The 22,052-nt window shown below is 42.0% G+C and overlaps 1 protein-coding gene across 7 annotated transcripts in view; it reads left to right on the top strand.

The window, feature by feature from the left end:
- The window catches only part of tmem39a (transmembrane protein 39A), a 60,845-nt gene that overhangs the window by 5,740 nt on the left and 33,053 nt on the right, over positions 1-22,052 (top strand). For 3 of the 7 annotated variants that reach the window (XM_063050668.1, XM_063050670.1, XM_063050673.1), the window contains exons 2-6: positions 1,735-1,810; positions 7,815-7,984; positions 14,543-14,765; positions 15,203-15,286; positions 18,848-19,002. In XM_063050668.1, the coding sequence (XP_062906738.1) occupies positions 7,872-7,984; positions 14,543-14,765; positions 15,203-15,286; positions 18,848-19,002 (575 nt within the window). In that variant the 5' untranslated portion in view covers positions 1,735-1,810; positions 7,815-7,871. Of the gene's footprint in view, positions 1-1,734; positions 1,811-3,979; positions 4,051-7,814; positions 7,985-14,542; positions 14,766-15,202; positions 15,287-18,847; positions 19,003-22,052 lie in introns of all 7 variants that reach the window. The other 4 variants (XM_063050669.1, XM_063050672.1, XM_063050674.1 and 1 more) reach the window with 2 other exon arrangements.

The raw sequence follows: 22,052 nt of genomic DNA, 5'->3' as shown, positions 1-22,052 counted from the left end.
TGCACCATCTCGGATCGCAAGACCCTGCAGCGGATAGTGAGGTCAGCTGAGAAGATTATCAGGGTCTGTCTTCCTGCCATCACAGACATTTACACCACACACTGCATCCGCAAAGCAAACAGCATTATGAAGGACCCCACGCACCCCTCATATAAACTCTTCTCCCTCCTGCCATCTGGCAAAAGGCACCGAAGCATTCGAGTTCTCACGATCAGACTATGTAACAGTTTCTTTCCCCAAGCCATCAAACTCCTCAATACCCAGAGCCTGGCTTGACACCAACCTACTATACCCTCTACTGTGCCTACTGTCTTGTTTATTATTTATTATTATTTATTTTAGTGCCTGCACTGTTTTGTGCACTTTATGCAGTCCTGGATAGTCTGTAGTCTAGTGTAGTTTTTGTGTTTTTTTTCTTACGTAGTTCAGTGTAGTTTTTGTATTGTTTCATGTAGCACCATGGTCCTGGAAAACGTTGTCTCATTTTTACTATGTTCTGTACCAGCAGTTATGGTCAAAATGACAATAAAAAGTGACTTGACTTGACTTGACTTGAAAATCCGAGACGGTGGTAGGAAGGCTAAAGAATCCAAGGGTGAAGTGGGGAGTTGAAGGGAGCTGAGTGAGCTCAAGTTGAAGGAAATTGGCATTGATGGGATTATTCAACGAGGCACCATAGGCTCAATAGGCCAAATGGCCTCCTTTTCTGTCATGGAAAGTATAAGTTACTGCTGTTGTTTGAAATAAGACTCCTGAGTACAACAAAAGTTATTGCATCAAATGTGTGTGCACTTGTGACCAAAAACTCATCTCTAGTGTGTTTAATCACCAGGGGTCAAAAGAGGAAAATTGTATCCCTGTCTATTGAAAGCGTGAATAAACTTTCACTTATTCAATTCAGACCACTATTTAAAGTCAAAGCCAAGCTGTCTGAATTTGAAGCTTTGATTTGTATATGGTACCAACTGTTAATTCTGGATCAAGGAATTAGTGTTGCAGATTTCAATGCTACTGGAGTAGTTAGGGTCTTGATGACAACAATAACATTAGATCAAACTCACCTGTTACTTGCTCTTAAAGATATGTATTCAATTTCTGTTTTCTTCTTGTTTTGCTAAGAAGTGCAACTCTTCAATACCTTGTGTGAAACAAAAAAAACAAACTGCTGGAGAAATGCATCAGGGCGAGCAACATATGTGGAGGCAAGAGGGTTGGTTATATGTGAACCCTTCCTGTTTATCAATTCCAAAGTTGCTTTTTTAAAAAGCTTGTATAGAAAATGAGCTTCCAGGTTAAAAAGTCCTAAATCTAACTGATAAATTTCATGTGGAACAAAAATAACAGCTTTTGATTTGGATTTTAAAAAAAGGATTGTTCAGATGTGATTTGTGAACTTCCAGTTTCGTGCACCTGAGTAATTTTATCACATTACGTCTTAATTTTAAGAATATTAGCTGTTCTCAAAGTGTCCTCATGTATTACAAATTAATGCATTGCTAGATGTAACTTTGAGCCATAATCACAAGAGTACGTGGCTTAGAATGTATGGTCAGTTAGCCAATGATGATATCAGTGTTCAGATGAAGTACATTCCAGCTGTACTGTATTTTAATGTTATTGTAGCATAAAATGCATTGGGTTTATTTTTATTTTGTGAACAATTAAAGGAAGAATCTCCTTTGTTGTGTGGAAGGGTCTCAGCCCGAAACATCAACTGTATTTTTTTTTCCATAGATGCTGCCTGTCCTGCTGAGTTCCTCCAGCATTTTGTGTGTGAAACTCCTTTGTGACAAGCTTGAAGCTTGAGAAAGTGAGTGTTTTAATAGGGATAGCTCCATTTGGAATGGGATCATTAGCTCTTAAGTTTGGTATTTACAGATGTAAGCTTTAAAATGCATGCCTCATTTACAATGTTAGGAAAATTAAAGACTGTCTGTTTGTTTTCCAATGCTTGAGGTTGATTTGGTATCTGGCAGGCCATTGCACGCATTTTCTCAGGCCCTGCTGAAGGGTGACAGCCCTAAGCGTCAACTGTACTCTTTTCCAGAGATACTGCCTGGCCTGTTGACTTCCTCCAGCATTTTGTGTGTGTTGCTACGATTCAATTTGTTAGAAATACTAGGTGGAGTAAAGCTTAAGGTGGAGTACGTATTTAAAGAAAAATCTATATGAGATGTTTAAAAGTTGTGCTAGAGTGTAATTCACAATTATTTAATGTACACAAGTGTAAGGTGAGGGCTCTGTCAGTCAAAGTTGACCATGGATATTGCACCCTTGCTGTCTAGATACACAAGCTGTGGAGAGCAAGCTGTTACCCATGTAGCAAACTCCTCCTCTTCAAGCGTCTGATGAACCCAGAGGAACGGCAGAGACCTATACAGTTTGGTACCAGCAGTGTCGTAGGAGTTGCCAGTCAGTGTTGAATTCAATGTAGGACTCTCTAAGGGACTCCAGCTCCGGATTTTTCCCTCAGAGGTTTACTCCTGAAGCCTTCCCAAGAGTGGATATAGCTGCGAGGCAGCGGAGGTTAATGAGCCGCATCTGCCCAAAGGGACCGATTTTAATGCGCCAGTAACCCGCCTTTGCCCCTTCTCCTGTCAGCAGAAACAATTCTGCCGAGCTTAGTAGCTAAGCCACACATGAAAGCCAGGAGCTGGATTTGGTTGTCAGAGGCTATATCAGGCACACGCCACTGGGAGCATTTACTAGGTAGTGGGAGCTTGACCCCGTTACCGCCCCCAGCTATAACAACCTTAAAGCAACAAAAGTATAAAGGAGAACAAAATAACTGTTACTCTGGATTTGATACAGCAGAGAAAACACAGTAAGATAGAGAACTCAGTAATAGAAAATAATGCAATAAAATATAAAACGTAAGATAGCTTGTATGTCCATAAAGTGACGCTATGCTCAGGAGTGTGTACGTATGGTGACTAATAGGAAATGATAAAGTAGTGGTGGTTGGAGGTGTGGAGGGGCAAGTTAGTGGGTGAAGTTGTTGATCAGCCTTACTACTTGAGAAAAGTAACTGTTTCTGACTCTGCTGGTCCTGGCATAGATATTGCATAGCCTTCATCCTGACGGGAGTGTGTCTAACAGTCCATGAGCAAGGCGGGTGGGATACTTCACGATGTTACTGGCCCCTTTGGGCACCTTTCTGTATATACATCCTTGAAGATGGGTAGGGTAGTGCTGATGATGTGTTGGGCAGTTTTGACTATCCGTTGTAGAGCTTTCCTGTCTGCCGCAGTGCAATTTCCATATCATGTAGTGATGCAGGTTGTTAGGCTGCTCTGTACTGCGCGTCTGCGTAATGACCTGAGTATACTGTAGATGTGCATATCCAGCTCTGTCCAGCCTCCTCAGAATGTAGAGGCATCGGTGAGCTTTCTTGATTATGTAGAAGGTGTTCTGGGACCATGAGAGGTTGTGCAATATATATACTCCCCAAGATTTTGAAGTTGTTCACGGCTTTCACTGCTATGCTGCCGATGTACAGAGGGGTATGACTGGTGCGAGTTCTTCTGAAGTAGGTAACCATCTCCTTTGTCTTGCTGACATTGAGGAAGAAATTATTTGCCCGGCACCAGGCCTCAAATTCTTCCACCTCCTCTCTATAGGCCATCTCAACATTGATGGTGATGAGCCCTACCACTGTGGTATCATTAGCAAACTTGACAATGTGTTTACTTGGGTGTCTGACCTTTCAGTTATATGTGAGCAGAGTATATAGCAAAGGGCTCGGTACACAGCCCTGAGAAGCACCCATGTGAAGGATGATGGGGAGGGAAGAGCTGTTGGGTTGTGCATCTTGACTATAGGAGATCTGTTGGTTAGAAAGTCCAACACACAGTTGCACAGTGGTATATTTAGACCGAAGAGTAGCAGTTTGTTCACCAAGATCTGTGGGACAATAGTGTTGAGTGCCAAATTGAAATCCAGAAGCAGCTTTCTGACGTAAGTGTCTTTGTTTTTTTAGGTGTGTCAGGGCCAGGTGCATGACAGATGCTATGGCATCTTTTGTAGAGTGGTCTGTTGGTAAGCAGATTGGTGAGTAATACTGTTTAGTAATAGAGTATCACTGACTGGACAAAATATAGGATAGTATCTTGGAATGCAAAAGGTGGAGGTGTGTTTTGTGATAAACTCTCGGTCGTGCTCGAATTTGGCAGTTTTGTCGAACTAGTGGTCCCCCAACCTTGTACACCTTAACGATCAAATGCCATCCATTCTATTTACCAAGAGAGTTCTCCTCCATAATTCTATCCACAGTTTACATACCACAAGCGGCCTACAATAATCAAGCGTTTGAGAAACTGCATCTCCAAACAAGAAACAGTCTATCCTGTCACATTTCAAATCATAGTCAGGGACTTAAACTAGGCTTGTTTGAAGAAAACCCTGCTCAGTTGCCACGAGCATATAACCTGTAGCAGCAGTGCTCCCACCACACTAGACCACTGTAATACTAAGATAAGGATTCCATGCTAGTTCACATTTTGGTTAATCAGATCACTTGGCTATCCTTCTACCTGTATACAGGCAGAGACTAAAGAGCAAAGTTTCATAGACTAGGACAACAAAGAGCTGGTCACGGGTGGCAGAGGAGTGGCTTTGGGATTGTTTCGAGTCGTGGACTGGGCCGTGTTCAAGGGCCTATCTGTGGATCTGAATGAATACACCATGGTTGTAGTGGACTTTATTAAAACAGTTGTGACGAGTGTGTCCTCACAAAATCATTCAGAGTCTTCCCCAGTCAGAAGCCCTGAATGAATCATGAGATCCTCAATCTGCTGAGGGCCAGATCTGGCGGGCATTCAAGTCTGGTGACCAAGAAGGTTACAAGAAGTTACGGTACGATCTCCAGAAAGCCATCTCATGGGCAAAGTGGAAATTCCAAACTAAATGAATCAACAAAGGATGCTAGATAGTTGTGGCAGGGCTTCAATGCTATCACTTATAAAGTTAATTCAAGCGACATGGGTGACAGCAGGGCTTCAATTTCAGATGAGCTCAATGCCTTCTGTGCTCACTTTGATCATCAAAACATGGAGAAACCATCATGAACTCCTACATCCCTCAGTGATCCTGTGATTTCAGCCTTTGAGGCCAACGTGTGAGCAGCTTTCAAGAAGGTAAACCCACAACGAGGTACCTGGTCGAGTACTAAAGACCTGTGCTGATCAACTGGCTGGAGTGTTCACCGAGATCTTTAACCTCTCACTTCAGCGGTCTGGGTTACCTACCAGCTTCAAGCAGGCTTCAATTATACCGGTGCCCAAGAGGAGTGTGGTGACGTTCCTCAATGACTATCGCCCAGTAGCACTTACATCCACGGAGGATGTGACGTTGGTGATAAACATATCACTCCTGACTGAGAAGTGAGTTAGACCCGTTCCAATATGTCTACTGGAGCAACAAGTCCATGGCAAGTGCCATCTTATTGGCTCTTCCCTCGACCCTGGAACATCCGAACAGCAAAGACGCATACATCAGGATGCTCTTTATCGACTACAGTTCAGCATTCAATACTATCATCCCCTCAAAACTAATCAATAAGCTTCAAGAACTTGGCCTCAGTACCCTCATTTGTGAATTTCTATCCTCGATTTCTTCACTTGCAGATCCCAGTCAGGTCGGATCAGCAACAACATCTCCATGATCTCCATCAACACAGCTGCACCGCAAGACTGTGTGCTTAGTGCCTTGCTCTACACACTTTACACTTTTGACTGTGTGACTAAGCACAGCTCCAGTGCCATATTCAAGTTTGTTGACAATGCTACTGTTGTAAGCCAAATCAAAAGTGATGAATGAACATATAGGAGGGAGATTGAAAATCTGGCTGAGTGGTGTCAGAACAACAACCTCTTAATGTCAGCAAGACCAAGGAGCTGATTATTCACTTCAGGAAGAGGAAACCAGAGGTCTATATTTTTAAGAAGGCATATGCTGTGTTGATCTTCATCAACTGTGGCACTGAGTTCAAGAGCTGTGAAGTAATGTTACAGCCATACAAGATGTTGGTTAGACCCCACTTGACACTGGGTTCAGTTCTGGTCACCTCACTACAGGAAGGATGTGGATACTATCGGGAGAGTGCAGAGGAGATTTATAAGGGTGTTACCTGGATTGGAGAGCATGCCTTATGAGAATAGGTTGAGTTAACTTGGCCTTTTCTCCTTGGAGCAATGGAGGATGAAAGGTGAACTGATAGAGGTGTATAAAATGATGAGAGGCATTGATCGCGTGGATAGCCAGAGACTTTTCCAGGGCAGAAATGGCTAACACGAGAGGACTTGGAAGTAGATACAAGGGGGATACCAGAGGCAAGTTTTTCAACACAGAGTTGTGGGTGTGTAGAATGATCAGCCAGTGACGGTGGTAGAGGCGGATACAATAGGGTCTTTTAAGAGACTATTAGATAGGTATATGGAACTTAGAAAAATAGAGGGCTATGCGGTAGGGAAATTCTAGGCAGTTTCTAGAGCAGGTTACATGGTCAGCACAACATTGTGGGCTGAAGGGCCTGTAATGTGTTGTAGACTTCTATGTTCTATATTCTATGTGCCAGTCTTCATTGGAGGATCAGAGATGGAGAAGGTCAGCAACTATAAATTCTTTGGTGTTATTATTTCAGTGGACCTGTCCTGAGCCTAGCACATAAGTGCAATTATGAAGAAAGCATAGCAGTGCCTCTACTTCCTTAGCATCTTGCAGATATTCAGCATGATGTTGAAAGTTTTGACACTTCTATAGATGTGTAGTGGAGAGTATATTGACTGCAAGATAGTCTGGTATCAAAACACTAGTGCCCTGGAATAGAAATATCCTACAAGAATGGTGAATACAGACCAGTCTTCTCCACCACTGAGCACATCTACGTGAAATGCTGTTGCAGGAAAGCAGCATCCCGTCATCAGGGACCCCGACAGCCATGACATGCTCTCTTCTCTTGGCTGCCATCAGGAAGAAGGTACAGGAGCCTCAGGACTTGCATCACCAGGTTCTGGAACATTTATTGCCCCTCAACCTTCAGGTTCTTATGGGCCAAATGACCTAATTCTGCTCCTATGTCTTTCGGTCTTTGGTCCCTTAAACCAAAGGGATAACTTCGCTCAACTTCACGTGTCTTATCAATGAAATATTCCCACAACCAAGGACTCTTCATCTCATGTTCTTGATACTTATTGCTTATTTATTCATTATTATTATCATTTCTTTATTTTTGCACAGTTGTTGTCTTCTGCAAGTTAGGCAGCCTTTTATTGATTCTGTTATGGTTACTTTTCTATAAATTTATTGGGTGTGCCCACAAGAAAAATGAATCTCAGGGTTGTACATGGTGACATACATGTACTTGGATATTAATTTACTTCAAACATTTTGAACTTTGAATAAAAACTGACTGTTGCATTCCTGTGTACTGGCACTCTCCAATGTAGGTAAAGCAGCATTCGATGGTTGTATGAGGTACAGTGAGTGTATTTTTTATGTGTTCTTGAAATAAAAGATATTTTTACTTTATTGTACTTGTGTCCTGTACAGATCCCAGCAAATTTATTTCTGCCATAAGTCATTGGTGAATGATGGAATGTTGGAATCTCTACCTCCAAGGGGAAAAATATTTTGACCATATGCCCCATCTATGCCATATGTTGGTGTTTACCCGATTCAGCAGCAGCCTTACAGGAGTTTTCATCAGTGCCGTGTCACGCTACTGGGAAGACATGGTAGCTGATTGATCAACATCTTAACAAGATTGAAGGGAATTTGTTATCTCGATACTAATTGAATTGTTTGCTTTATTGTAGAACGCGAAACATTTTGGGCAGACTGCACTGGTGCTTAACTGTCAGCTGGTCCATGCCATGCCTGGTGGACGGCGGGGCCCAAGTCGGCAGCAGCTGAGCCGCTCAGCATTGCCATCTCTGCAGACCATTGTGGGTGGGAGCTGTGGGAATGGCACCGGGATGAGGAACAGGTATGCATTGTTACGCTTTTTGGTCAACAGTTGTAGTTTTTTTAGGAATTGGAAATCATTAATCTATTGAAATTTCATTATCTCTTAAAATTTAATGTATTTTGCTGAATAATATCTTAATACAGTGGTGCACTGTGATATCTCAGTTGATGTGTGGTTATCATGAATGCTGTATGTTATTGAATACTCTGACTCTTTACCAAGCTGGTAATACATACAGAAAATAAACTGCTGGAGGAGCTCAGTGAGCTGAGCAGCCACTGTGAGGGGAGAGGAATTGTCATCGTTTCGGGTCAAGACCCACATCTGCACTCTGATTGTAATACAGTTATTTTTCTGAGACTAAGTTGTGGCATGCTTGGGTCTGCTACCTCCGGACATGTTGTTTTTCATTTTTATCACTCAGTCAAGTAAATGCTGGTTATCAGAATTGCAAAAGTTGAACCTTAGATGGAACATGTGTCACATAGATTTTTCATATAGCTAGGTGATCAGTGTATTGGGGGTATATTCCTGGATGGAATAATAGAAGTATGAACCCTCAAACTATTTCCCAATCAGTCAATCCAGAAGTTAATGCTGTCTACTGTTTTGGGGTATATTAACTTTATGATTGTTAATATACTTTTCAGTGTACTCTACAATGATATGATGTGTATTGAGAGATAAATATCAGCCAAATCATCAGCGATATAAACACTCCTATGAAATAGTGTCAGGGATCTTTTTGTTAACTACTAAATGACTGGCTAGTTAGTGTTCTTTGTTTAATATTGCAATCAATTGTTGGCTCCTCTGATACCTATTTCATTGCTGAACAGTCAGTATAAATGTTTATGTTAAACCCACAACCTACAATACAACTTATGCAAAAAAAAAGGCAAAAAATACCAAATACTAGAGGAGCTCAGCAGGTCAGGCGGTATCTATAGAAATGAACAGTTAATGTTTCGGTTCAAGACCCTTTTTCAGGAAATATCACACTGGAACTAGTGTCAAGAGTAATGGTCAAGGAGAAGTACCGAGGCTGCAGCCTTGCTCAGCTCTGGCTAGTGTTGTGAAACTGTAAAAGCAAAAAATAATTGCCCTTTTTTTTAACGCTAATTCAGGAAAAGGAAACATGATACAGAACTCTATACTTGATGCATTATATGGTATGATCTAGTTTGATTATATATTTTTTTGTCAGTGCATTTGAAGTTGTTACAATAATGCTCATGGTGTGGCTAAGGTTATATTTTAGAAGAAAATAGAACATAGAATATAGAATAGTACACAGTACAGGCCCTTTGGCCCACAATGTTGTGCCAACCCTCAAATCCTGTCTCCCATATAACCTCCCACCTTAAGTTCCTGCATATACCTGTCTAGTAGTCTCTTAAACTTCACTAGTATATCTGCCTCCACCACTGACTCAGGCAGTGCATTCCATGCACCAACCACTCTCTGAGTAAAAAAACCTTCCTCTAATATCCCCCTTGAACTTCCCACCCCTTACCTTAAAGCCATGTCCTCTTGTATTGAGCAGTGGTGCCCTGGGGAAGAGGCACTGGCTGTCCATTCTATCTATTCCTCTTAATATCTTGTACACCTCTATCATGTCTGCTCTCATCCTCCTTCTCTCCAAAGAGTAAAGCCCTAGCTCCCTTAAATCCTACTGGGAATGTTTGATGACGCTGGGTCTGTACTCACTGGATTTTAGGATCAGCCATGATTGAAAGGCAGAGCAGACCTGATGGGCCAGATGGCCTAATTCTGCTCCTATGCCTTAAGATCTTATGGAAATACTTGTTCCACTGTTGCACAGGTGCATTTCAATGATTTTACCTGCTATCATTTTAACTATGTTAAAGTTCATTCCAGATTTGGCTGATGGTGGAAATCTGTCCCTTCTTCCCTTCTCTTCTGTGTTCTTTTGTGAAGGGGTGATGTCCTATATAAAATGAATTTTTCACAATCATGACTATTTATTTTCCCTGGCGGTACTGTGAGTTGTCACTGCATGCCACATTTTTGGTACTTGCAAAGTGCCCGGCTCTCAAAGTATGCTGAAAGAAGATTGGCAAGGAAAAGTGTAAGAGGATTACAAGAAAAAAGTGCAAGACTTGACAACTTTGTACCAATTCTACTTTTAGACCTCTAGGCAGTAGTTAACTGTTGTGTCATTAAGTTAATACAGAACATCACCTAGTTAATAATTGATACAGAGATTTATTAATCCATGGATTTATCTACTTAGTTTGCTGTTCAATATTTTAGGCGATATGCTTCCTGATTGTTGTAGCTAAATGTTGGCAAGGCTAAGGCTATTCTTTTTCAGCCCCTGTTTGAACTGCTCGCCTCATTTTAGCATTTTATTGGCTGTTCACCTTATGCAATAGTGACTTTAGTATACTAAAGTGGTCTTGAGTGTTCATGTTTGAGTGATATAGAGCTAGAAGGCATAGCAGGTTATAAAAATGGAATAGAAATAAATAGAAGCATATGTATTCAACTAAATCAAATGGACTTCAATATGAGGAAATGTAATGAAATGAATTAATTTGAATTTGAGAAATATTGATCCACTTAATTGTGAAATGTTCAATATTTTAAGACTAAATGAAGTGGGTGAAATGATGATGAGCTGTCAGACTTTACCTCTGTATTCCATGCAGATAAAGTGCCGTGAATGAGCAGAGGTTGGGTATCTTGAGTACACAAAAGAACCAAAAAGGCTAATGGAATGACGGCTGTTCTTTAGAACTTTAGAATTAAAAAGTGAGAAGGTGTTTCAATTGTACAGAGTATCTGCCAGATGCTACTTAAAATGTTATAGGTAATTTATTTAAAAATTGTATTGAAATTGTTGTAAACATACTGGTGCCACAGATACTACAGAGATTGAAATTCCTTTCAGTTTAGACGTCTGAAATGATTACACTCTAAAGTGTGCAGTGAGAGCTACAATGAGAGCACATAATCTAAATTTGGACTGTGTAACCATGTAGCTTAAAGGATGGTGACAGTGTTTAAATTCTATGTCAAATACTAGTGAATGCAAGACAACAGTAGACTGAGGTTGATAGATTTTTGTTAGGTAAGTATATCAAGCATATGAAACAAAGTGTGTTAAATAGGGTTGAATTTATATTACTGTACATTATTGCGTTCTAGTACAAACAATGCCTCCAACCCATACATTTGACCCAACCTGCCATTCAGATCATAACTTTTGCTGTACCCTGTAACCTGTGTTTTTGTTAATCCTAAGCATAGATCCTGTTTCAAGGACTTTTCATCTGTTTATTTATTTCTTCTTATTTTGTATTTGAACAGTTTGTTGCCTTTTGCACACTGGTTGTCTGTCTGTCCCATTGAGTGAGGTCCTTCACTGATTCTATTATGTTTCTTGAATTTACTGTGTATGCCCACAAGAAAACGAATCTCAGCGTTGTATACGGTGACGTATATGTACTTTGAGATGTAAGGGAAACACTCACAGTAAATGGCAGGACGCTTAAAAGCACTAATGTTCAGAGGGATCCAAGGCCATAGTTTCATTGCACAGACCACAGTAAAGTGGCAATGCATGTAGAAAGGATGTTATTACGCCTTCTCTAACATCCTTTCTACATGCATTGCCACTTTACAGTGGTCTGTGCAATGAAAGTATGGCCTTGGATCCCTCTGTACATCAGTGCTTTTAAGCGCCCTTCCATTTACTGTGTATGTTTCCCTGACATTTGACCATCCAAAATGCCACACTTCACATTTGACTGGATTAAACTCCATCTGCTATTGCTCCTCACATGCAACTGATCTCCATCCTATTGTATCCATTGATAACTTTGATCCTACTTTTATAGAGCACACAGATTTATGCCTCCATTTGAGAATGATACATATATCATACTTGCTATCCATGTTGCCTTGAATACCTAGTAATTTTGCAATGTGCTTTTTGAGCAGATTAGTATCCAGATTGTATGAGAATGGGAATGAACTACAAAATTAAAGCACATAATGACAGAAGAGCTGGGTAGCCTCCAACGTGATGGCATGAACATTGACTTCTCAAACTTCCGCTAATGCCCCACCTCCCCCTTGAACCCCATCCGTTATTTATTTATATACACGCATTCTTTCTCTCTCTCTCTCCTTTTTCTCCCTCTGTCCCTCTGACTATACCCCTTGCCCATCCTCTGGGTTCCCCCCCCCTTTTTCTTTCTCCCTGGGCCTCCTGTCCCATGATCCTCTCATATCCCTTTTGCCTATCACCTGTCCAGCTCTTGGCTCCATCCCTCCCCCTCCTGTCTTCTCCTATCATTTTGGATCTCCCCCTCCCCCTCCCACTTTCAAAACTCTTACTAACTCTTCTTTCAGTTAGTCCTGACGAAGGGTCTCGGCCCAGAACATCAACTGTACCTCTTCCTATAGATGCTGCCTGGCCTGCTGCGTTCACCAGCAACTTTTATGTGTGTTACAAAATTAAAGATCTCTTCTGAATGTTTAAGGTCTACTTTGTGAGAAAAACATTTAAACAGGATTAAATGTTTTCTCTCTTATTTAGATCTTTTATCAAGAGAGAAGGGTAAAAGAAAAATGATAAACTTTAATTCTTCAGAAACAGTTGATAATTTTTTATTTCAAGATTGTTTCCAGATTAGGTAGTATATAAATTTCCAATTAACCTGTCTCCCCCGGGATCAATAAAGTATGACTGTGACTATGAAACTAGCAAACTGAAAGCAATATCCACACAGTGATGTTGAATTAATCATAGAGAGCAATTTAATTTATTTCTAATCTTAAAAGTGAGCAGAAATGCTTTGAAGTGTGAACTAGAGAAAAGTATAAGAAACAGGTATAAGTGTTAATCCTTTAAGCCTGATTGTTGATATTATCTTGGCCCCATTCCATTCCCAGTCCTTTCAACACCCTTGTCATTCGCTGTTTGTCTTTGAGTATATTTGATTCTGCCTCCACACCTCCATCTTAAGTGTGTAATCCCTCATCTCATGGATGCATATTTGTAAACTGCCAGGTCCAGTCTGTTTTTGCGTGCTGCAGAAGATGATTGAGGTGCCCTTTGTATGAAGATGGGACGTTGTCTCCAGATGGTCTGTGCTGTGATGTCATTGACACTGAATTGTTCAGTGTGTACTTGTCACTGGGCAAACATTTGCATGGCACAGGATTTTTGTGCACACTGGTTATTACAATTAGAGGGAACATTGGTTCCCGCATGGTCATATTTCCACAAAATTAATTCAAAATTCCTTAAGTGTTTCAATTGAGCCTTTAATATCTTGATTTCCACTTATTCTAAATATGTATCATTGTCTTTATTTTGTGAGAAGTGGGAAGAAACAAAACAAATGCAGAATTTTTTGTTTCTTCCTGATTTGATGTGTTCGAAATTTTCAACTGAGCTGGCTGAGCAGCCAGTAGTAACAGTAGATTAGCAATGGCTGACGATTCTACCACTGACTGAAAAATCTGGCCACCAATTGTATTCAGTCTAACTAGATTTTGGGGTATTTATCTGTTCTAAACTCGAAAATGCCAATGGTGAATTCTCATTTTTATTGTAAACACGAGATTATGCAGATGCTGGAAATCTTGAGCAACAGAGGAAGTGCTGGAATAATTCAGTAGATCAAGTAGCATCTATGGATGGGAATAAACAGTTGATGTTTCAGGCTGAGACCCTTCATCAGGGTTGGAAAGGAAGGGGGCAGAATCCAGAATAAGAAGATGGGGAGGGCAAGGAGTACAAGATGGCAGATGATAAGTAAAACCAAGTGAGGCAGAAGGTGGGTGGGTGGTGGAGGGGGGGGGATAAAGGAAGAAGCAAGGAAGGGATAGGTTGTAAAAGGAAAGTGCTGAAGAAGAAGAATCTCATTTAAGAGGACAATGGACCATGGAAGAAAAGGGAGAAGGGGAACCAGAGGCCAAGTAAGGAGAAGAGATGATCTAAGGCTTCTGGGATCAAAGTTCTGTGCAGCCGGGAGGCATGTGGGCCAGTGAACACGTAGGTACACAAGTCAGCTATACTGGTGTACGAGATCTAGTGTTTGGCTTCCCAACATCGATTCTGGAGTTCAGATTCCACATCCGAAGCCCTTGTTCATCATCATTGTCAAGTCTTGGGGTTGATATCAGAAGGCCAATGGCCGTAGCTCTGGATCTGCAGGTCCACTGGGAAAGTAGAAGGGCCAATGTCTGCAAGTCCATGAGTCCACTCTAAAGTGTGTGTGTGTGTGTGTGTGTGTGTGTGTGTGTGTGTGTGCGTGCGCGCGCGCATATCAGTGGGGAGGAACAAATAACCCAAGCAAGTCACGTATAGATCAATCCTTACACCAAGCAGAGTAGGGGTGGGGGAAGGGTAAGATACGCTTAGTGTAGGATTCATTTTTAGCGTGTTATTGCATTATGCCCATTGAAATCTTTCTGTTCAAAGATTCATTTAAAACAATGCTTCTTATGTGCTTTTTTTTAAGTAATCAATGGAGCTAGTCTAGATTACTTTGATTATTTCCATGCACCTTCATTTCACAATGTTTTGTTTTTCAGGAATGGTGGTGCCATTGGTCTGTCTGCGCCACCTATTACTGCTTTGATTACCCCTGAACCTGTCCGTCACTGCCGTATTCCTGACCTGCCAACTGATGGATGCCTTGTCTTTGAGCTGCTTTTCTTCATCTACTTGTTGATGGCCCTTTTTGTTCAGTACATTAACATATACAAAACAGTCTGGTGGTTTCCATACCTTCACCCCGCTGCTTCTACCTCACTGGTGAGCATGTCTTTTAAAAAAATTGCAAGAACTTCTAACTTTTCCAAGTATTACTGTCAAATTCTAATATGCAATGGCACTTGAAATGGTGGGATTATGTGATTCACTTGCCAGTGAAAATCAAAGTGACATGCTGAAAATCTGAAGCAAAAACAAATAAAAATGCTGGAAGCACTCAACAGGTCAAGAATATGAAACAGTTATCATTTGGGGCAGCAAGGTAGCACAGTGTTATAGCGCCAGTGACCCAAATTCAATTCCGCCGTGGTCTGCAAGGTGTTCGTACATTCTCCCCTTGACCATGTGGATTTACATGGATAATATAACTGAATATGAACACTTGAAATTCTGATACCAGGGCAATAAAATCTTGTATAATACCTTAATATTGATTTTTAAAACTGTTTTAATTATCATGTAATTTTTCTTTCTGATAGAACTTTCATCTGATTGATTATCACTTGGCAGCATTTATTACAATAATGTTAGCCCGAAGATTGGTGTGGACCCTCATTTCAGAGGTGAGTGGAGTCTCCTAGAACATTTATCATGTCTTTCAGGCCATTTTGTGCCAGTGAAATGTGTGCATTGCCTACCTCAGTGGAAGCAAGTACCTACACACAGCTCATCGTGTGATCACTCATGAATCAGTGATTTCAAAATAGCCTGAAAATTCAATTCTGATCAAACTTGGCATGTACAGTTTATAACCAGTTTTTTTTTATACTTCAGGTTACCAGCAGCTGCCTGGATGGTCACCGATTTATTTTGCTATGTTTCAGTGGTCTAATTCTACCATTGCTAGAACTAAACCATTTATGATGAATAGCAACATACATCAAAGTTGCTGGTGAACGCAGCAGGCCAAGCAGCATCTATAGGAAGAGGCGCAGTCGACGTTTCAGGCCGAGACCCTTCGTCAGGACTAACTGAAGGAAGAGTGAGTAAGGGATTTGAAAGCTGGAGGGGGAGGGGGAGATGCAAAATAATAGGAGAAGACAGGAGGGGGAGGGATAGAGCCGAGAGCTGGACAGGTGATAGGCAAAAGGGGATACGAGAGGATCATGGGACAGGAGGCCTAGGGAGAAAGACGGGGGGGGGGTGACCCAGAGGATGGGCAAGAGGTATATTCAGAGGGACAGAGGGAGAAAAAGGAGAGTGAGAGAAAGAATGTGTGCATAAAAATGAGTAACAGCTGGGGTACGAGGGGGAGGTGGGCCCCACCTCCCCCTCGTACCCCAGCTGTTACTCATTTTTATGCACACATTCTTTCTCTCACTCTCCTTTTTCTCCCTCTGTCCCTCTGAATATACCTCTTGCCCATCCTCTGGGTCCCCCCCCCCCCCGTCTTTCTCCCTAGGCCTCCTGTCCCATGATCCTCTCGTATCCCCTTTTGCCTATCACCTGTCCAGCTCTCGGCTCTATCCCTCCCCCTCCTGTCTTCTCCTATTATTTTGCATCTCCCCCTCCCCCTCCAGCTTTCAAATCCCTTACTCACTCTTCCTTCAGTTAGTCCTGACGAAGGGTCTCGGCCTGAAACGTCGACTGCGCCTCTTCCTATAGATGCTGCTTGGCCTGCTGCGTTCACCAGCAACTTTGATGTATGTTGCTTGAATTTCCAGCATCTGCAGAATTCCTGTTGTTTGCATTTATGATGAATGATGTATTAACTGATATTTCAGTATGCCACCATAGAGAAGTTGCAAATGGTGCTTTCTATCCCACGTTTGCTGTTAATACTCTGCCATACTTAAAAAATTAACTCTGTATATATGTATAGTTTTCAAGTTCCGTAATGATAAAAATTTAGAGAATGTTTGAGGATATGAAAGGTATGTGATTTTGCTCTAATCATTGAACTAACTTACAAAAATAGGAGTACCCGCGGACATGTTCCAATAGTAACCTGGTTTCTGTTTTGAATGTATGTACGTAAGTATATTATTTGCATGTAAATCTGGTCCTTCCTTTATATCTACAGTTGCAAGAAAAAGTTTGTATATCCTTTGCAATTACCTAGTTTTTGCACTAATTACTAATAAAATGTGATCTGATCTTCATCTAAGTCACAATAGACAAACACAATCTGCCTAAACTAATAACACACAAACAATTGTACTTTTCATGTCTTTATTGAACATATTGTTTAATCATTCACAGTCCAGGCTGGAAAAAGAATGTGAACCTCCAGCAGCAATAACCTCCACCAAACATTTCCTGTAGCTGCTGATCAGACTTGCACAATAGTGAGGAGGAATTTTAGACTATTCCTCTATCCAAAATTGTTTCAGTTCATCAATAATTCTGGGATACCTTGCATGAACAGTCCTCATGACTCTTCAGGTCATGCCACAACATCTTAATTGGTTTAGGTCTGGACTCTAACTTAGCCATTCCAAAGCACAAATTTTCTTCTTTTAAAACCATCTGTTGTTGATTTACTCTTGTGTTTTGGATCATTGTCTTGTTGCATCATCCAACTACTATTAAGTTTCAGGTGACAGACCACTACCCTGACATTCTCCTGCAAAATGTCTTGATACAATTTTGAATTCATTGTTCCCTCAATGATTGCAAGCTGTCCAGGCCCTGAGGCAGCAAAGCCGCCCCAAACCATGATGCTCCTTTTACCGTGATTCACAGTCGGGATGAGGTATTGGTGTTGGTGTACAGTGCCCTTTTAACTCCAAACATAGTGATGTGCATTTCTGCCAAAAGGTTCAACTTCTGTCTCATATGTCCTCAGAACCTTGTCCCAGAAGCATTGTGGAACATCCAGGTGTCTTTTGCAAACATGAAATGTACACCAATTTTTTTTGGAGAGCAGTGATATCATCCATAGTGTCCTTCCATGAACACCATTCTTGTTCAGTGTTTTTCTTCTAGTGGACCCATGAACAGAGACTTCAGCAAGTTCTAGACATTCCTGCAGATCTTTTGCTGTTACCCTTGGGTTCTTTTTCACCTCCTTCAGCATTGCATATCGTACTCTTTGTGTGACCTTTGCGGGATGCCTACTCCTAGGGAGAGTAGCAACCATACTGAATTTCTTCCATTTGTAAAAAAATTTCTCTTACTGTAGACTGGTGAACACTCAGGTCTTCAGAAATGCTTTTATAGCCTTTTCCAGTTTCATGCATCTCTACACTTTTTCTAAGGTCCACTGAAAGTCGGTTTGATCGAGGCATGGTGCATGTAAGCAGCTCTTTCCTTGAGAAGGGCAGGCTCTGTCAGTAACCTGACTTTGTGTGAATTTTCTATAGGGCAGGGCAGCTCTACAACTCACACCTCCAATCTCATCTCATTGATTGGAACACCAAATACTTTTGTAGAAGGCATTACCCCAGAGGTTCGCCTACTTTTTTGATTGCTTACATGGTGTACTCAGTGTTGAAGAGAAGAAGTACAATTGTTTGTGTGTTATAGTTCAAGCAAATTGTGTTTGTCAGTTATTGTGTCTTAGATGAAGATCAGACAACATTTTATGAGTAATTAATACAGAAAATGAGGTAACTGAAAGAGTTCACAAACTTTTTCTTGCAACTGTGTATATGTGTATGAGATACATTGATTACTATAGGTTTGGGCAACTAGATGCTGATACTTTTAATAAGGCTTGGCTCCATTCACTGCCTCGTCTATAACTGTATTTGCTGTAGTCCCATCCCACCTCAGTACTATACCACTGTACTCCGTTGTCATGCAGTGATGGACCTGTGCTCATCTGCACAGTTCATGTGGATCTAGAGGTAGATATGAACTGACATCTCACTTGAAGGTACAGAAGATCAAACTGGGGCTACACAATCCCTATACTCTTAATCCCAGTCCCTGAGTAGCTCCTGGATTTCTGCTTCTGGATCTTCAAAGTTGTAGGAATTGGAGGTGTACTCGTGACTCCTCTTGATCGTTAACGTCTGCATTGGAAGAAACTGGTGTGGCAAATGTTCAGAGATAAAAGAAGCAAGATTGCAATGGTGATGAGAGCTATCTGGACGGTTCATCCTTTCTTTATACGTACCATCAGGGATGTATGTGATTCAATTTTGAATCTTCTTAACCTATGCAATACTTTCTTACAGGCATCTCAAACCAGTGCAACCTCAGTGGTGCGGTACACTTTGGTGATAATGGCTCGTTTGGTACTACTCACGATGTGCGGCTGGATTTTATGCTGGACACTTGTCAATCTTTTTAGAAATCATTCTGTGCTAAATCTCCTGTTTCTCGGATATCCGTGAGTGTTTCTTTATTCTGTATATAAAATTCTTTACTGGTGACTAATGAGAGTAAGTCAATTTGTGGTCTGTATATTTAAAAATTGGCTGATTTTCTAAAGCAATGTTTTAAGGAAGTTACAGTGAGTGGCTTACCTCTTTATGATCCTTTCTAAATTCATTACTCTAAAATTCAAGTCAATTGCCCAGCTTAACAAAAAACTAAAGTGGCAGTCGAAATGCCACGGTAAATTGTTCAGACATCTTTGAGAAAAGTGATGGTGTCTTTATTGATAGAAGCAGAGAGCACAACAGCAAGGAAGTTTATAAGTCTTTATAAATCATTGTCTCAGCTGATAAAATGTACAAGATCAGTTGCAACTCTTCTCTGTGTTATGATCTTGACACGTTTGGAAAAAATTGGGTGAATCTGTTCCATCTGGGTGATGATAGATAACAGAATAACACTTAATAATCATCAAATGGATTAGAAAGTAAATTAGATTTTCGTTACATGAGATATCTGTGATCCCACTCAGTGATGGTGGAAGCAGATTTAAAAGTGACATTTACATGCAACTTAGTGTTCTAAAAGTTTTGCTGGGAAATGGGGACAGATTAGAGTTATAGGTTACTACGGGTTGTGATCTGCGCTAGGCTGTAAGATTCCACAATTGTAATAGAATTAAAAATGCTTGTGAACGCAGCAGGCCAGGCAGCATCTATAGGAAGAGGTACCGTCGATGTTTCGGGCCGAGACCCTTCGTCAGGACTAACTGAAAGAAGAGCTAGTAAGAGATTTGAAAGTGGGAGGGGGAGATCCGAAATGATAGGAGAAGACAGGAGGGGGAAGGATGGAGCCTAGAGCTGGAAAGTTGATTGGCAAAAGGGATATGAGAGGATCATGGGATGGACGGGAGGCTTAGGAAGAAAGAAAGGGGGAGGGGGGAAGCCCAGAGGATGGGCAAAGAGTATAGTGAGAGGGACAGAGGGAGAAAAAGAGAGAAAAAAATATATAATAATAAAAGATAAATAATGGATGGGTACGAAGGAGAGGTGGGGCATTAACGGAAGTTAGAGAAGTCAATGTTCATACCATCAGGCTGGAGGCTACCCATACGGAATATAAGGTGTTGTTCCTCCAACCTGAGTGTGGCTTCATATTTACAGTAGAGGAGGTCATGGATAGACATATCAGAATGGGAACGGGAATGGGATGTGGAATTAAAATGTTTGGCCACTGGGAGATCCTGCTTTCTCTGGTGGACAGAGCGTAGGTGTCTAGCCTGCGTCGGGTCTCGCCAATATATAGAAGGCCGCATCGGGAGCACTGGACGCAGTATATCACCCCAGCCAACTCACAGGTGAAGTGTCGCCTCACCTGGAAGGACTGTCTGGGGCCCTGAATGGTAGTGAGGGAGGAAGTGTAAGGGCATGTGTAGCACTTATTCCGCTTACAAGGATACGTGCCAGGAGGGAGATCGGTGGGAAGGGATGGGGGAGCGAATTGACAAGGGAGTCGCGTAGGGAGCAATCCCTGCAGAAAGCGGGGTGGGGGGGGAGGGAAAGATGTGCTTGGAGGTGGCGGAAGATATGGAGAATAATATGTTGGACCCGGAGGCTAGTGGAGTAGTAGGTGAGGACAAGGGGATGAGAGCAGATGTGCGTGAAATGGGAGAGATGCGTTTGAGAGCAGAGATGATGGTGGAGGAAGGGAAGCCCCTTTCTTTAAAAAAAGAGGACATCTCCTTCGTCCTGGAATGAAAAGCCTCATCCTGAGAGCAGATGCAGCAGAGATGGAGGAATTGCGAGAAGGGGATGGCATTTTTGCAAGAGACGGTGAGAAGAGGAATAGTCCAGGTGGCTGTGAGAGTCCGTAGGCTTATAGTGGACATCAGTAGATAAGCTGTCTCCAGACATAAGACAGAAAGATCAAGAAAGGGGAGGGAGATGTCGGAAATGGACCAGGTAAACTTGAGGGCAGGGTGAAAGTTGGAGGCAAAGTTAATGATGTTAACAAGCTTAGCATACGTGCAGGAAGCAGCGCCAATGCAGTCGTCGATGTAGCGAAGGAAAAGTGGGTGACAGATACCAGTATAGGCTTGGAACATAGATTGTTCCACAAAAACAAAAAGGCAGGCATAGCTGGGACCCATAGGGTGTCCATGGCTACACTTTTATTTTGGAGGAAGTGGGAGGAAACAAAGGAGAAATTATTAAGAGTAAGGACTAATTCTGTTAGACGGAGCAGAGTGGTGGTAGAGGGGAACTGGTTAGGTCTGGAATCCAAAAAGAAGCGGAGAGCTTTGAGACCTTCCTGGTGGGGGATGGAGGTATATAGGGACTGAACATCCATGGTGAAAATAAAGCAGTGGGGGCCAGGGAACTTAAAATCATTGATAAGATTCAGAGCGTGAGAAGTGTCACGAACATAGGTCGGAAGGGATTGAACAAGGGGGGATAAAACAATGTTGAGGTATGCAGAAACGAGTTTGGTGGGGCAGGAGCAAGCTGAGACAATAGGTCTGCCAGGACAGGCAGGTTTGTGGATCTTGGGTAGAAGGTAGAAACGGGAAGTGCAGGGTGTGGGAACTATAAGGTTGGTAGCAGTGGATGGGAAATCCCCTGAGTGGATAAAGTTGGTGATGGTGTGGGAGACAATGGCCTGGTGCTCCTTAGTGGGGTCATGATCGAGAGGTAAATAAGAGGAGGTATCCGCGAGTTGTCGCTGTGCCTCAGCAAGGTAGAGGTCAGTATGCCAGAATACAACAGCACCCCTCCCTTATCGGTGGGTCTTATAGTAATGTTAGGATTAGTGCGGAGGGAGTGGAGAGCAGAGCGTTCGGAAGGAGTGAGGTTGGAATGGGGACAAGGTGCGGTGAAGTCGAGACGGTTGATGTCCTGTCGGCAGTTAGGAATAAAGAGATCCAGAGCAGGCAGAAGACCAGAGTGGGGTGTCAATGAAGAGGAGGAGGGTTGTAGACTGGAGAAGGGGTCATCGGTGGGGGTGGGAGACTCCTTGCCGAAGAAGTAGGCTTGAAGAAGGAGCCGGCAGAAGAAGCGTTCAGTG

This window comes from Mobula hypostoma, chromosome 6 (genome assembly GCF_963921235.1).
Source record: "Mobula hypostoma chromosome 6, sMobHyp1.1, whole genome shotgun sequence".
Classification (NCBI taxonomy): Eukaryota; Metazoa; Chordata; class Chondrichthyes; order Myliobatiformes; family Myliobatidae; genus Mobula; species Mobula hypostoma.
This window is presented reverse-complemented; position numbering and strand designations above follow the sequence as displayed.